Source organism: Moschus berezovskii, chromosome 1 (assembly GCF_049115385.1).
Source record: "Moschus berezovskii isolate FMDL1 chromosome 1, NW_MosBer_1.0, whole genome shotgun sequence".
In the NCBI taxonomy this organism is placed as follows: domain Eukaryota; kingdom Metazoa; phylum Chordata; class Mammalia; order Artiodactyla; family Moschidae; genus Moschus; species Moschus berezovskii.
Genome location: NC_142460.1, coordinates 91740781 through 91758812, shown reverse-complemented (window position 1 = coordinate 91758812; position 18032 = coordinate 91740781). Strand labels below are relative to the sequence as shown.

General features: G+C 36.2%; 1 protein-coding gene across 2 annotated transcripts in view; it reads left to right on the top strand.

The window, feature by feature from the left end:
• Window positions 1-15449, top strand: part of LMLN (leishmanolysin like peptidase) — a 53225-nt gene extending 37776 nt beyond the window's left edge. For both annotated transcript variants that reach the window (XM_055398531.2, XM_055398602.2), the window contains 3 exons: window positions 1330-1460; window positions 5699-5909; window positions 11871-15449. In XM_055398531.2, the coding sequence (XP_055254506.2) occupies window positions 1330-1460; window positions 5699-5909; window positions 11871-11971 (443 nt within the window). In that variant the 3' untranslated portion in view covers window positions 11972-15449. The remainder of the gene's footprint in view (window positions 1-1329; window positions 1461-5698; window positions 5910-11870) is intronic.
• The last annotated feature ends 2583 nt before the right edge of the window (window positions 15450-18032 follow it).

Genomic DNA, 18032 nt, shown 5'->3' with positions numbered 1-18032 from the left:
TTGACCTGAGGGTTGGCCTGACCTCTCCTTTTTTTTTTTTTAAATGGTCACTGTGTGCTTTGAAGACTTTGAAATACTCATAAATATAAAATTCTGTTTTATTGTTTATATTTTCTTTCTTAGCTTATACAATTAAGATTTTTAAAAACCGATATAAAATAAAGTTTTATCTCTATAATATTTCAAAATGGACTAATTGAACCATCTGTTTTCAAAAGATGAAACTTGTTTTAAGTGTAGAGAGAGAAAATTATTCCTAGACTTTTTTTCTCTTTTTTAACAATTCCTGGGCTTTAAGGACTCCACCCCGTTTTTGTCCATTAGCCATTTAGAGGTCATTTAGTCTACCCCATCGGAGAAAGCAATGGCAAGCCACTCCAGTTCTCTTGCCTAGAAAATCCCATGGATGGAGGAGCCTGGTAGGCTGCAGTCTGTGGGGTCGCTAAGGGCCGGACACGACTGAGTGCCTTCACTTTCACTTTTCACTTTCACACATTGGAGAAGGAAATGGCAACCCACTCCAGTGTTCTTGCCTGGAGAATCCCAGGGACGGGGGAGCCTGGTGGGCTTCCGTCTATGGGGTCACACAGAGTCGGACACGACTGAAGTGACTTAGCAGCAGCAGCAGCAGTCTACCCCATAACTCTGTGGGTTTGTGCTTAGTCTAAGACTAGATAAGTATATCATTTATTGACTTCCAGGAGATGGCATAAGTTGAAAATACAGGAACATATTGCAAAGGTAACAGCACTCCCCAAAAAATCATTATTTAAATCATTGGCCTCATCTTTTCATGGGTCACTTGGGAAGTGACTCCTATTTAGACCACCACTGAAGGTGATTCTTCGTGCCATTTCCTCTGTATATTTAACTTCAGTGCTCTAGGCCCAGTTTTATCTCTTGTTTCTGATAAAAGAGTTTTCTCCTACTAACTCGTTTATTGAGAATCCAGTCTGAGTTTGGAATTTCCTCTTTTAATTTTTTTTAATTGACAAGTTCCATGAAACATGTTTGATTTTTAAAGCAACTTTTTATCATAAGAGTGTAGCCCATCAGGCTTCTCTGTCCATGGGATTTTCCAGGCAAGATGCTGGAGTAGGTTGCCATTTCCTTCTCCAGGGAAATCTTCCCAACCCAGGGATTGAACCCATGTCTTCTACATTGGCAGGAGGGTTCTCTACCAATTGAGCTACCAGGGAACTCCAACACTTAACAAAACGTGTGATTTTTAAAAGCAACTTTTAATCATTAGAGTAGAATGCTTCAGTTTCTTATTCTTTGAATCCAAAGTCAATTTTTAATAAAGAAAATTTCTCTGGTTTGCTTCAGACCTTTTTAAAAACTATGGTGCTGAAAAGTATGGACCTCATTCAGTTTGTCTAATTCAGAAATCAGCATTTGTCATGGAAAAATGTGAAAGGAAGCTGAGTTACCCAGACTGGGGGAGTGGATGCTATCAGGTAAACCATAAGATTGTTAATAATTATACCAAATATTATATAATTGTATCTCATTATATGGCTTTTATATTTTCAAATATACTTTATATCTTTTATTTCTGCTGTTTACTACTTTAGCTTATTTATTGTAACTATTAGTTTGGATTTTTTGTTTTGTCAAAATATTGTCATTTCTTTGAGAGAATTTGCTTTTTTCTGTTTGTTTAAAAGATACACAGTTACTGTATATTAACATGTTTTATAATAATTTTGCTTCTGGGCATTTATCCTAAGGAAATATTAGGGAATATGTAATTTTGCTCTTAAAAAACGACTTTCTAGTGGAAAAACTAGAATCTTGTAAAATCTGAAGAAGGCATGTATTTAAGAATTAATAAATCTACTGGTTTTCAGTAGATTTTTTTTCTTTGAAATTAGAAATCCAAAGAGGGCAAACTACTATTTTCTTGATTTATTATTTGCATATCTAATATTAAATGACTGTACCACCATAGAACTTATGAAGATGCAGGCATTCTATAATTTAGGAGCATTCAACCTAATGAATATTCTATACTCTACTAATGGATGTCAGGGAACAGAGTGTGATCCTGAAAACTGAAAAATAAGAATTCATTGTGCCATTTCACCTACAAGAGCTAAGTGGATTAATGTATCTGGCAGTTTAACTTTTTATTTTTATAGTTTCTTTAAAATTAACTTTTTTGGTAACTGCTTTATTGAGGTATAATTCACACACCACATATAATTCGTGTAAAATAATCTTTGAAACCTTATAAAAAATAATTTAAAATAAACACATTCTAGTTACAATCTGACAACTATAATCCAGCAACCATTTTCTGATAAATTCATTCTATTAAAGATTTATCTATTGCTTAGATACATAATTTTTATCTAGTTGTAACCAGAATACATAGTTTTGTTTTGGTGTTTTTACTTAGTACTTTTTATATAGGCCAAAATACCTTTGCCAAGTTTTTTCCAATAGTAATACTTACTATTCTTCATAGCTATACAACATTGCATCATTTTAAAGTATCATAATTAGGGAAGTCATTTTCCTTTTAGATATTGAGTTAATTTTCACTATGTAAAAATGCTTTTATATTTCCATGCTTTACCTTATTAAAATCAATTTTTTGAAATAAATTCACATAAGTGAGAATATTAGGTTAAACGGGATAAAGCTGGAACAGTGTAGACTATAATAGGAGGATGACCTTTTCAGCCTATTTCAATGTATTCTCTCCACCACCACCACCACCACAAAGGGATTATGTATCATCTACAAAGATTAAATGTACTTGGCTTCCCTGTAGTACCTAGTGTTGTCAATTAATTTTGCTAATTTAACCAGTTATATGGGAAAATGTATATGATTTCTAAACAATTAGCTGTTTTGTTTTTTGTTCTTTTTTTTTTTTTTGCTTTGACAGAAGTTACAAGAATGGTACAAAAATATGAGTCATTTAAGTGTAAATTGCTGACGTCTGCCCCTTCATTCCAAATACTTTAAAATGTATGTGACATCCTCCTATGTGACTACAGTACTATAAAAAAAAATCAGGAAATTATCATTGATACATCTAATTCTTGGACCCCATTCAAGTTTTACCTATTGTCCAAGTAATGTCCTTTTAGTAATAGGACCTGGACTAATTTAACTACTATTGAGTAGTTGTCACATCTCTGGTTCCCTTCAGTGTGTAGCAGTTCCACAGTCTTCTTGACTTTCACAACCTTGATACTTTTAAAGATTACAAACCAGTTCTTATCTAGGGTATGTCTCAATTTGGGTTTGTCCAATGTTTCCTCATGTTTAAATTCGTGTAATATGTTTTGAGCAGTGATATCACAGAAGGGGTGGTTGTGTGCTTTTGGTGGTGCACTCTTGATTTGTCTCTGCTGGTATCTACCAGGCATCTCCACTGTCAAGTTAACTGTTTTTCTCTTTTAGTTAATTCCCTTTTTAATTAGTATTTGGGTTGGGGGGAAAGTACTATATCAGTAACATATTTCTTATACTTTCATTTTATTAATTTATACATTTAAGTCTGTATTGATGCATGGATTGCATTTTATTCAATAGTTTTTACCATTAGTATCATTGTTTGGATATTCAGGTTGCCCCACATTTAGCCCAGTGAAGCCCTTTGGATTGTTTCCTGTGTCCTTTTGGCTTGTCCTATCTTTTTAAAATATTTCCTTGCTTTCTAGCATAAGATATTTTAGGTTCATCTTAACTTTCTTTGCCCCAGCTCTGGAATCAGTCATTTCTCCAAGGAGCTCTCATTTCTTTTAGTAGAGTGAGGTGTTTAGAAACTCAAGTCTGGGTGCTAGGTATATTGTTTGTTGCTATTGGGATATAGCTGCTCCTCAGGCCTTCTTGGTGTACAGAGCTAGGAAATATATCTGTATATGTAATTTTATATATACTCATATGTGTGCATATAACCATGAGTTTGCACCAGTATTTTTGATTCCAGTTTAACACCAAATAATCATTTTCGTTTTCTCCCTTCTCATATTTGTAACTCTTCTTTCCAACAGTGAAGAATCTGGTTTCTCATTGTCCTTATTATGCTTGTTATTTGATCTGTCCACATTCTTGCCATCTTCTTCCACTTGTACTTGGTTACCCTCCTCACCCGCTTGAACTCTGACACAGCCTACCAGGTCACAGCATCTCTCCCTCACTATGAGCCAAACCCCATGCACATCTTTAGAATATAAATGCTCTTTCTTCTGTGAAACTTTGCAGTCTTTGTTGTTCTTTTTTTTATATCATTTATTGATTCTTAATAATAAGAGTCTGACACTTTTTTGGGGGGGGGAATTTTTATATCCTACCCTTCTTTCCTCAGTTAAAGCTGCTTGAGATCAGGCACTGTGTCATGGCCTTCTACGGTATCCTTTTTCAGCGCCAAGCTTAATGCCTAGTCAATTCTCACTGAAAAGAATGGTTACATTGCATTGTAGCTGTGGTGATGCTTTCTAGGTGTGGGTCATTGAATGACAGACTTATAAGAGTTTACACTTTATTGTTTATTTTCTTGATAGCTTATTATGACTTAAATTTCCAAATGAGTATTATATTTAAATTTAATTGATGACAGAGTTGTTTTAAAATGACTCCATCATTGAAATATACTTTTGGAGCTCCTTTTTAAATTTCTTTTAGAAATAGATTAATAGCCATCTGAGAAGTCAGTTTCAGTATTTTGCATCATACCTATGTTGTCCTAGTCTTGATCAGTTTAGTCAGTTGTTTACCAGCTGTTTACAGACAGTTTACCAATTTACCAGACTTGGACTGGGCAAGTTTTGGATATTTCCAGAAGTTATATCTACTTACAAAGTAGAAATTTGCCACCATCAAACATATTCAGAATATGCACTTGCTTTGAAGATAGTTCTAGGAGAGAAATTTCAGAAATATTTAAGATGAAGTAGCATAATGTAAAGTCTTTCTAGAAAACAACTTTGAAGAAAATAGTCATTAAAAAAATTTTTAAAGTTAGTTTTAATATGTTTGCCTTTTAAAATTAATTTCATTAGTTACCCCTTGTATTTGAGATATGAATGCTGCCTTTAAAGATGTTACCAAAAAAAAATAAAAAAAAAAAAGAAAGATGTTACCAGTTGTATTAAATAACTGTGACCATTTTCATCTTTAAGCAGAGGATCTGGGGTAGGGATAAAAATAGCAAACTTTTACTCTTTCTATATTGTATGCTTTTTTTTTTTTTTACAGTGTGCATATATTACTTATGAAAACTAATAAAAATTTGATTTACAAAATTTAGTAACTCGTAGAAAGAGTAAGTAACATGATTCATGGCTCTTTGATAGAGATTTAAACTGAATTATAGGAGGATACTAGAATCTACAGAAATGTTATTATTGATGACTTGGCTTCCAGGGTCTGTGAATCTGCACTGTATGTAAAGCTGTATGTTACCTTGTGTTTTTCAGGAAAAGTGCCCATAGCTTTCATTAGATTTTTTAAAAGGTACTAGACTCAAAGTTGAAGAACTGCTACCACAGAGTGAAATCCTTTTAGAACATGAATAACTTAACCCTCTTTATATGAGCTTAAAATATGTCCACATCCCAAACTGTTTTTTATAGCCAACATTTTTAGTAAATTCTACTGTATTTTCCTACAGTTAAAGAAGGCTCACATACTAGAATCTTGCTGATCTGATTTTTTTTTTTTTTCCAACCTTTTGAAGGTTTCTTGTTCTCCAGAAGGTCTGAAGGTTTGGGTTCAGGATACTTCATATTTGTGTAGTCGGGCCGGGCAGGTCCTCCCCGTGAGTATTCAGATGAATGGGTGGATTCACGATGGAAACCTGCTCTGCCCATCATGTTGGGACTTCTGTGAGCACTGTCCTCCAGAAACAGATCCTCCAGCTGTTAACCTGACTCGAGCTCTACCCCTGGGTGAGTAGTGTCTGTGGTTGGAGTAAAGAGAGGGACTTTTCTTGGAAGATGTTAAAAATTTCCCAGAAGGAAGCTCGAAAACAGGTTGTGCATCTTCTCTTCTAATTGCAGTTTTATGGGAAGATCTCCTTCCCTTCATTGTTGGAAATCAAAGGTAGGTAGACTTGACACCTTACTGCAGTAAGAGTGAGAGTGAGGAAACTTTGTGTGCAGAGAACCTCTGACTGGCACAAAACATTCCCTGACAGTTATAAAAAGTTAATGTTTCAGCCATTCATTTTGAAATTAAGAGTAAAAATTCTGTTCATCGAATACAAAAAAGCAATTAAATATATTTAAGTTGTATTATAATCAGGTAAGATGAAAGAATGGGAAAGACACTGGAAAATGTTCTAAGAAGGGATTGACATGTCCACAAAGAAGAGATAGGTGCAAGGAGATGCAAATACACACAGTGAGATAGAAAGACAGGCTGGCAAAGATAGTGGTTTTCAAAGAAGGATATTTTACTCATTCTGTGAGACTCCGGAGAGTTGAATTGAGACCAATAAAATGAAGTTGTAGGGAGATAGATTCAGTAAAATCGTTTAGAACCAGGAGAGGAATAGAAGGGACTGTCTTGAGAAGAGTGCCTTCCCTATTAATGAAGATGTGCAAACTGAGACTGATGACCCATCTCTAAGAGTTATAAAAGCAGAACTCATGAACTCTCAATGAAAGCTTTGACCTATGGTCTATGATGTCTTATTAAATGATTTGTGAAATTTTATGGCAAATCACTTGACATTTTGAAATAGACCATGTTTATTTGGTAAGCTGCCGTCTATGGGGTCGCACAGAGTCGGAGACGACTGAAGCGACTTAGCAGCAGTAGCAGCAGCATTTTCTCAGCTGGAGGTATTTTTTAAATGGAATTATATAGTCCTTTGTTTGTTTTTGTAGTTTGGTTTTAAACAGAGGGCTACATTCACTTTACAGCTCAAAGTTTCTTTATCTCTAAAATTTAATTTTCTTTCCCACATTCTGAGAGCTTTATCAAGACGTGGGCTATAAGTAGAGGGTGAGTTTGGGGATATGAATACTTGTGTTAGGGGTGCCCAAGACCACCCCTAGATTTCATAATTCTCTAGGACTCTAGTTGTGCTTATGGTGCTATGTTGTATTTTCTGTGGTACTATGTTGTGATTTCTTCCCGTTAACCAGTTCTATAAGGAAGCATGCTCAGAAAAGGATTGTTACCTCTAAATTACTACAACAGTTTTGAAAAATGTATAAAATATTATAAGACTAGATGCCTTTTAGGTGTAGTTTCCATTAGTGAATATGAAAGATTTCGTTCTAAATTCTTTTCTTTATTTTTTAATTGTAGGATAATTGCTTTACAGAATTTTGTTGTTTTCTGTCAAACCTCAGTTTAATTCTAAATTCTTCCTAATCTGTTCAGATTGTAGAGGTTGTTTTGTTTCCATTTATTAAATGCTGGACCCTTTGCTGAGTGCTGTATGTCTATATCCATGTGTTTAATCATCACAAAACCTAATGAGGTAGGAATTATCATTTTACATGTGAGAAAACTAAGGTATAAAGAGATTAACTGATACATTCACTGTTACAACTAATAAGGTGCAGATCAAAACCCAGATCGGATCGTCTCATTCATTTTGAAACACTCTCTTTGTATCTTTCCTTTGTAAAGAGTACTGTCACAGAAAGTTAAGTGTTTTTGAAGGATGACAAATGTTCCAGAGGCACTATTAATGTTTTATTGGTTTTAATGTTTTAGCTTGTTAAATTTTAGTACCAACAGCAGATAAACCATAGCTAGTTCATTTTTCCTCCTATTTCCTTCGGATCAAGTTGAGAATGAGGAAATAAAAGGATATGTCTTTGTTATTAGAAACTCCAGGGTCTATTCTTTATTCCAACTAAGACCACTCATATCTAATGCTCTAGGCCAGAACTAATCCAGTACATCTTTCTGGGGTGATGGAGTTGTTCTGTAATCTGTACTGCCCCATACAACAGTCATTAGTCACATGTGACTATTAAACATGTGAAATGTGGCTAGTGTGACTGAGAAACTAAATATTTTGATTTTGGATAATTTAGATAGCACGTATAGCTGATGGCTATGTGTATATACACATCTAACTGATTCACTTTGCTGTACAGTGGAAAGTGACACAACATTATTGTAAAGCAATTATACTCCAATAAAAATTAGTTTAAAAAAATTTTTTTAAAGTCACCAGCAGAATGAGAAACACCTGTGTAAGCCAACCAAAGAAAGACAATGATCAGGAAGGAAGGAGAGGTTTTATAGTAAATAGAAGACAAAAAATTCCTAATTGCTATCATCAAAGTGAAGAATGCTATGAAAACCAACAAAGACACAATGAGATGATCAACAAATCCAAAACCCAGTTTTTTAAAGCACTAGTAATATAGTAAAAATTCTAAAACTTTGATCAAGAGAAACAGGCATGGTAAAAATTTTAAATAAACACACATAAATATACACATGCTTTGGAAATGAAAAAGAGTAGGTCCATCTCATGAAAGCTAGAAAATGAATAAAAAAGCATAAGGGTGCTAAAATTTCCATCTTAATAGGAAGCCAAGTGATAATGTGGAAAGTAAATGGAACATGAATAGAGGTTTGCTTATACAGGATCTCAGACAAACTATATAAATAAGTAAGGAGAGGGAAGAAAGGAAGGTGAAACACAATATGGATTAAATTATCACCTTGAATAGCAGGAGCGTTTTATCTAAATTAGGAAATAGTAGTTTAAGCTTACACTTAAAAAAATTAACTTATTTATTTAATTGGAGGCTAATTACAGTATTGTAGTGGTTTTTGCTGTACATTGACATGAATCAGCCATGGGTGTACATGTGTTCCGCATCCTGAACCCCCCTCCCACCTCCCTTCCCATCCCATCCTGCAATAAACCATCAAAGATTAAAACAGGGTTGGGGTTGATGGGAAGAATATGATATAAGACCAAGTTTTTATTATATGTCCTCTTATACTGTTTTTTTCACCCTGACATTTGAATATTTTAAAAACTAAAAAAAGCTATTTAATCAGTAGGATTTAAAACAATAAAGTCAAACTGGTTACATTTAACATGGTTTGACAAAGTGCCTTCTAATCTGACTTTATTTGACTGATTTTGCCATTGAAGAGGCAAAATAATCACATTGATAGACTGTGTAGCCATAGCTCAAAGTTACCTCTTTATTGTATACTGGGTAGTCTCATGAATATTTGCTGGTATTTAGAGGCTACTTTTTATTGCATTTCACCTAAAATATGTCATTAAAAAAGAAATGCCTATTTGCAGGGCAGGAATAGAGATGCAGATGTAGAGAATGGACTTGTGCACACGGAGGGGAAGGAAGGTGGGACAAATGTAGAGAGTAGCATTGACACATATACCGCACCAGGTATGAAATTGATACGCTTCCATAGATACTACTTGGAAGCTGCTGTCCAGCACAGGAAGCTCAGCTTGGTGCTCAGTGATGACCTACAAGGGTGGGATGGGGAGGGGAGGGAGGCTTGAGAGGGAGGGAATGTATGTAATCATAGAGCTGATTCACATTGTTGTATAGCAGAGACTAACACAATGTTGTAAAGCAATTATATGCCAATTAAAAAAAAAATCAGCGGGCTTCCCTGGTGGCTCATTGGTATATAATCTGCCTGCAAATGCAGGGGACACAGGTCCAGGAAGATCCCACATGCCGCAGAGCAACTAAGGCCATATCTCGCAATTCCTGAGCCTGCACCCTAGAGCCTGTGCTTCACAACAAGAGAAACCACTGCAATGAGAAGCCCATGCACACAACTCTAATAGAGAGTAGCCCCTACGCACCGCAACTAGAGAAAAGCTCATGCAGCAACAAAGACTCAGCACAATATGTAAATAAATAAAATTATATATATATTTAAAAATCAGCAAATGATAGTCCATGCCCCCCCCACAAAAAAGTGTTTATTGCGGAAAGAAAAAAGAACAGTAAAAGTTACTTTAAAATAAATTTAAATAGCACATATAGCTATCAGACATATTGGACAGTGAGGAGAAGGCAATGGGTGATGCTGCTAAGTTGTTTCAGTTGTGTCCGACTCTGTGCGACCCCATAGATGGCAGCCCACCAGGCTCCCTGAAGGCAATGGCAACCCACTCCAATACTCTTGCCTGGAAAATCCCATGGACGGAGGAGCCTGGTAGGCTGCAGTCCATGCGGTCACAAAGAGTCAGACACGACTGAGCGACTTCACTTTCACGCATTGGAGAAGGAAATGGCAACCCATTCCAGTGTTCTTGCCTGGAGAATCCCAGAGACGGCGGAGCCTGGTGGGCTGCCTTCTATGGGGTCTCACAGAGTTGGACATGACTGAAGCGACTTAGCAGCAGCAGCAGCTGTAGGTCAGAAGTTCAAACTTGCATAAGATGCAAACTTTAGCATGCATCAAAATCATGTTAAAACACAGATTGCTAGGACTTACCCCTGGGTTTCTGATTCAGAAGATCTGAGTTGGAGTCTGAGAATTTGCATTTTTAACAAGTTCCCATGTGAGACTGATGTTGTTGATCCAAATGTCGCACTTTGAGAAGGATTGATTTTTAATTGTCAGCTGGTTCCATTGGGAAAGAATATAAGTTCCCCATGGTTTACATGAATTATATACAATGAAGTAGTTTTTTAAAATGCTTATTTCACACCGTATAGTTCTCAGAAAAACAGCTGTAGTACCTTTACATTATCATTTTATTAATTCTATGACCAGTCCTTTTTTTTCTTTTTAAGAACATCGGACTAGAAGCTTGGTTGGTTCTTTATTGGTCAAAATGGTAGAAATGACAACTCATCCTAAAATAAAGTCAAGTTGGCCTAGTCTCTTGACTGCTAAAAATTGTTCTCCATTCTGAGAATTGTTAGGGAAAAATAGTTTTAGTTATTAGAACAATTTATGTAAATTAAAATATACTCCTACTTCTAAAAACCTATAGAATCTTTTGCTGTTTCCAAATTAAGTCTGGGATGATATGGATAGATGGGTAGATATTTAGAGATTGGGAAACTTATATCCTGTTTTGCCTGGGATGGTCCAGGTATGATTATTATTATTTATGATTGTATTAAAATAATCAAAGAGAACAATTTAGTTGATCAAAGCAAATTTTATTTCACATAGGTAGTCTCTAAGGAATCCAGAGAACTGTAAAATAAAGGAGAAGGTCTATAAGCAGGAAATAAGGAAGAAATACTCAGCTTAGGTTGATGGGCTGACGTTAGTATCTAACCTTATTTAGCAAGATCAAGGAAACAAGTATAGAGCTCAGAGTTGACTTGTTGGTTGGAGATTGGCTGACTGGATATGCTGTGGTTCTGGTCAAGTGGAGCATTTATACAAACATGATAGTTATCTAAGTTTTAGTTTGATGAGTTATCTAAGTTTAGTTTCCATCTTGAGACCAGAAATTTATTTCAACACTTATTTCAAAATGTCCTGATATGGAATGATACATTTTGTGGTCACCCTGCTTAGAAGGGACAAGGGAGAATAGAGGAGAGTCCTGCATCCCATGCTGGAATGGCCAAGAATTTAACTTAGTTTCCTGTGTAGCATCTATAGCTTTACCAGGATACCACTACCCTGAGATACCTTTGTGTTTCTTGGGTGCTGTTTTTGAACCTTGATAGGGTAGGCATATCTTTTCTCCTGTGTAAATATTTTGTTCTTTTTCTATAAACATAAAAGACTGCATATCTCGATTTCAGGAAGTCACTCTTGATTCTGCTCTCAGAGGTGGTCCTTCTTCACCTTTTAATAATTAACTCTACTCATTTGTCAATATTTTGTCAATATTGACAAAAAACTATTTGTCAATAGTTTTTTCCAAAAATGACTATGGAAAATCAATTTTTTGTTTTCAACCCTAGATCTCTGTTCCCGTTCCTCTAGCCTGGTGGTCACCCTCTGGCTTCTTCTAGGCAATCTATTTCCTCTGCTGGCTGGATTTCTTCTGTGCGTATGGCATTAGGAATGGAAAAGTGAACTCTAAAGACATTCCTTGTGTCATGTTCCTCTGAACAAAGCACAAAATTTGGGCGAGTGCCAGCCTGTATGGATGGTGGAAGTGGCATTCCTGACTTTGGCTTGGAAGTGTTGACCACAATCAGATCCTGAAGCAGAGCTTCACTGCAGTCACTCCTCATCAGCAACCCAGCAGCCTCAAAGTTTGGAGAAGAAGGATTTCCAAGTCTCCAAGTCTCTTTACATTTCAGGATACATAACCTTCTTGAAATTTTCCTTTGAAAGTGGGATAAAAGGTGAAGATTTCAGTGATTACATACCTCAGCATTTCCATTAACCTAAAACAATGGGAAAGTTCATCTCTGCTGCAATAATTTAAAGAACAGCTAATCGTTGCAAGATTATAAGTTGTGGACCCTGTCCTCAAAACTATAAATTGTCCTTTGACTTACAGAAAATAATTTGATTTCTACATCAACTATTATACCTATTTTCAATTTAATGACTGTACATCATATACCTAAATCATTGTTCTAATGAGTTTGTTTTTTTTTTTTAATTTTTGTTTTGCTAAATCTTATGATTTAACCTTTTTCAAACCAACTGTGTGGTAGTTTCCTGCTGAACCATTATGTGTTGGTAGCCCTATTCTAGCTGTATCCATACTCACTGATCTTCAGAGAGTAGCTTCCAGTTGTATTCTCCATTAGTTTAATAATGACTTGAGGGAAAAGAATACTCTGCCCTGTGAATCATTGAAGACATGAAAATTGAAGAAAACCTAATTGTATGTTTCTCAGATAATAGTTATGACAACTGCTATCCAACAAGAATAGAACTTTCCTTTTTGACAAATGAAGATAAAAAGAAATTCTGTTATAGACAGGGATGCAGTTATTTTTAGGTCAGCTTAGAAACTGTTACAGAAGAATTTCTACTATCTGAAAATTATTTTATGTATAAGAAGAAAAGATATAAGTCAAAACAAGATGGTCTGAATTGCTTACTAATAGTAAAGTGTAGGTTTGGTGTAGAGCCTGTCCAATAGGGTCCACTTTACCACACAGTGTATGACTTGGTCCATAGAAATCAGAAGATTGCCTTTGTAATGTCCTTTACCTCTTGTATTTGACACTGTTTATGTCACCCATTGATTCTGGTTCCCAGAAGCAATTCTGTGATACCAGAGCTACCCAACCCTACTTAGTAATCCCAATGTAAAATTCTTTAATAATGAATGATGTCCAGTTTTTCTTAAAAAAAAAAAAAAAGAAACTTCATGAGCTCTAAAGCTATGAAGTCCTGTGGCATTATAAATGTAGCCCTTGAACAAACATTAATTCATTAATTGGTTGGCCCTTTAATTCACCACACAGTTATTGAGCATTCAGTTTAAGAAACTGTGCTAAGTGAACAAACAAACAGCATGATTACTAAGAAATCATTCCAACCTACTATTTGGCACTGGAGTCAAACAGCAACTCCAGCATAAAGGAAAGTCATCTCTTTTTTTTTTTAAGTGCATACATTTAAAATACTTATCTGCCTACAATTTTAAATTGGAGGTTTTTGTCTTTGTGAAATGCTGGGAGTCTCTAGCATAGCCAACCTCAACTGAAGAAAAAGTAATAATAATGGTGTTTCTGCCTTTGTTCTGCGTACTTTAAATCATGCAAATCAGAAAAATGTAGAGTATATTTTTAAAGGAAGTTATAAATCTAAGCATATATACCTAATGTGATTATGAATCATTGCAAAGTTATATAAAGAATTTTACCAAAAATAATATGGATTAATAATATATTTGAGACTCACAATGATAGGTTCAGTTATATTTTGACTATTGTGCAGTAATCCCATTTAGACAGTATTGTTTCTGAGCATGGTGCTTTTTATACTTGAAATATATTTTTGCTTTATTTTTTATTGATATAATTATATTTGCACTAACGAATTTCTGAAGAAGATATTATAGATGACGTTTTTTCTATCTATATTTGTTAAGCTTGGTATCTGGTAGCCCAGTGTTTCCTCTGCACAAATGTAGAACCTGATAAAGTATAAGAAATCTTGAATTTTTGAGGGTAACTAACTGTGCTGGTGTGTTCCTTCCTCCTCAGCAAGTTTTGAAAATGGTTGCTTGTCACTGATTCTGCATAGTATACTCAGTGACGATTTAGAAGGCCCTGAACCTATAAGAAATTTTAAGAGGCATAGTTTAGTCACTTAGTAGATGATAAAATTCTAAAACAATATTCTAAAAACAAAAAAATTTTAAGTCTGAAATTTCAATGCAGAATTAGTGGATTGTAATTTAGCTTTGAACTGAAGAACTTGAAATGACCTAAATGTCAGTATCCTGTGACAGGTGATTCCCTTTATGTTTGCAAAACCAGTTCACAGAGAGACTGCAACCATGGTGGGAGGGAGGTGGGGCAGGGAAGGGGAATGGCAGTAGCTAATTTGATGATAGCAGACTGAAGTCCCTTTCTGATTCAGAAGGGGCCAAGTGTTTATAAAAACTGACTACCTCAGTTTTCATTTCAGACTTAAGTTCATTTTGATAGTATTAAGGTCCCAATGTCAAAATTAACAAGTGAATTTATCTCTCAGGTTTCCAAGAACAGAATTTACAGGAAGGAAGCAAAAGCCATGTCATTAGACTTGAGCTGACAGCTTTAAAGAAACTGGCAAGCAGTTAGGTAGTCTTAATATAGATCTCTCTGTATTCTCCTGAAAAACATCTTTTCCTAAAAATGTTATAAATTATGCTTAAAGTTAGTTTCAGCCTAATACGTTGGCTAAGAATTTATCAATATTTGAAAGTGAAACATAAATTAATGAAGTTTAAATAGTTTTAGGAAGATACATAAATAAGTATTCCAGAGTATTCCATAAAATTTTATCAATATACTCTTCAGTATTAGAAGACTCACTGATTGAGACCATCTGTAAAATGACCATATGCTTTCTCAGAATCTTTCCAGCTCTAATATTCTGTGACTAATACTCATGCAGAATTGCTCAGTCACTGCTGGCTCTGACCTACTTCCTGGAGTATGCCAACTTACATACACGTCATGTTCATTGCAGTGTCCTGCGCTCAGTGCCTTAGCACTGTCCTTGTCCTTGGACGCTGAATGGAGGGAGAAGAGGGCATCTGAGTAGTCTTGGCAGGATGAGGTGGACTTCAGTCACAGCCCCACAGACCTGTTTCATGGTTGGCACCTGTCATCCGTGCCATGTCCTTGCAACCTAAGAGGACTAATATATTTTAATGAAGTCTGTGTTACTTGTTCTGAAGAAAGAACTTACCTGAAAGGATGACCTTTTTTTGATACATTTAGTCAGGGTTGGGGAGGGAGTGGTGAATTATTTTCTTTTTGTTTACATTTTTAATAAAGTAGATTAAGAACTAATCTTTATTTATAGTATTTAACTTTAAGTGTAATATATTACCTAGAAAAAGCAAAGCTTTAATAAAAATGGAAACTAATCTGCATCTTGTCTTTACTTAACACCATTAATTTTTTTAAACCAGGTTAGGAGTACAGACCTCAGATGGTGAAAGAATCTGCAGTCAATGCAAGAGACCTGGGTTTGATCCATAGGTCAGGAAGATCCCCTGGAGAAGGGAATGGCTACTCACTCCAGTGTTCTTGCCTAGAGAATCCCATGAACAGAGAAGCCTGGTCGGTTACTGTCCGTGGGATTGCAAAGAGTCGGACATGACTGAATGACTAACACTTTGAGGAGTACAGACACATCCATACACTTTATGTGGGGACAATGAGGTGATTATTGTGAAACATAAGTCAGTTTTTACTTTTAACTGGAGTAATATTGTCCTGCTTAAAGACTGGGGACAGGTGTTATGTAAAGCTATGGGGAATAACCCTCCTCAAACAGTTAAGCAGAAACAGAGTGGACTAAAACAGTTCAGGGCCGCTGTCTGTGGCTGAGAATGATTCCTGTCCCATTAGTTTCGTGCTGTGAGCCAGGAGTCTCATTGCAGGACTACTCTGTGCGTTCAAGTACCACACTCTATTTGGGACAGCACGTGGATTGTGGCTGTCATCATGGAATGTGATTCTTCCTCATAACCTGAATGTAGTTTGAGAGAACGTACCTGGGACATGCCTTCATGCGTACGCAGAGCCATCCTGCCCTGGGGACTGGAGCTAAGCACCATGAAATGGACTGAATGTTGCCTGTTTAACCTACTTGCTGAGTCTAGATCTTTGTAGGAAATTTTAATGATAATATTTAGATTTTTTTAATGTTTTAAGTATTTCATATAAGTACTAAAACTATGTACAGTAAATTACTTCATGGAGTTTAGTAAATCCAATATTATTTGCACAATGTACTGAAGATAAAGCCATCTACACCTCATACATTACCTGTTTACACTCCCTTTTTATATATTCATAGAATATAGCTTATTTAGTAGGTGTCATTGCTTTCCTGGTGGCTCAGCTGGTAAATAATCTCCCTTCAATGCACGAGGCCTGGGTTCGATCCCTGGGTTGGGAAGATTCCCTGTAGAAGGGAACGGCTAAGCACTCCAGTATTCTGGCCTGGAGAATTCCATGGACTATATAGTCCTTGGAGTCACAAAGAGTTGGACACAACTGAGTGAGTTTCACTTTCAGTTCAGTTCAGTTCAGTCGCTCAGTCGTGTCCGACTCTCTGTGACCTTATGAATCACAGCACACCAGGCCTCCCTGTCCATCACCAACTCCCGGAGTTCACTCAAACTCATGTCCATCGAGTCGGTGATGCCATCCAGCCATCTCATTCTCTGTCGTCCCCTTACCCTCCCAGCCTCAGAGACTTTTCCAGTGAGTCAACTCGTCGCATGAGGTGGCCAAAGTATTGGAGTTTCAGCTTTAGCATCAGTCCTTCCAATGAACACCCAGGATTGATCTCCTATAGAATGGACTGGTTGGATCTCCCTGCAGTCCAAGGGACTCTCGAGAATCTTTTCCAACACCACAGTTCAAAAGCATCAATTCTTCGGTGATCAGCTTTCTTCACAGTCCAACTCTCACATCCATACCTGACCACTGGAAAAACCATAGCCTTGACTAGATGGACCTTTGTTGGCAAAGTAATGTCTCTGCTTTTTAATATGCTATCTAGGTTGGTCATAACTTTCCTTCCAAGGAGTAAGCGTCTTTTAATTTCATGGCTGCAATCAGCATCTGCAGTGATTTTGGAGCCCCCCAAAATAAAGTCTGACACTGTTTCCACTGTTTCCCCATCTATTTCCCATGAAGTGATGGGACCAGGTGCCATGATCTTTGTTTTCTGAATGTGGAGCTTCAAGCCAACCTTTTCACTCTCCTCTTTCACTTTCATCAAGAGGCTTTTTGGTTCCTCTTCACTTTCTGCCGTAAGGGTGGTGTCATCTGCATATCTGAGGTTATTGATATTTCTCCCGGCAATCTTGATTCCAGCTTGTGCTTCTTCCAGCCCAGCGTTCCTCTTGATGTACTCTGCATCTAAGTTAAATAAGCAGGGTGACAATATACAGCCTTGACGTACTCCTTTTCCTATTTGGAACCAGTCTGTTGTTCCATGTCCAGTTCTGACTGTTGCTTCCTGACCTGCATACAGGTTTCTCAAGAGGCAGGTCAGGTGGTCTGGTATTCCCATTTCTTTCAGAATTTTCCACAGTTTATTGTGATCATTACATAAACAAGTCTTTTGTTCACACGTCTCTGGTATATACGCTGAAATGGAGAGGCTTATTTAAATCAGCTTGTTAGTGGTCCATCAGAAGTTCATTCTTTAATGTTTAAAATAAACTGGACATATTTGGAGATAGAAGTTCAAATACACCATCTGATATTCTGGTAGATGACCAATATCATTCTCATTTTGTATGTATAGAAATGTTTTGTTCTGCCTATAGACCTTGGTATATCTTAGATTTAATGCCATTTTAACATCCAGTGCCATTAACAGCCAGTTTTTTCAATTTCAACAGAAACATTAGGGACTCAGTGTTCTAACATCTTGTTTGAAAATCACAGTGAAGAAGGCTACCAGTTGATAGGAAG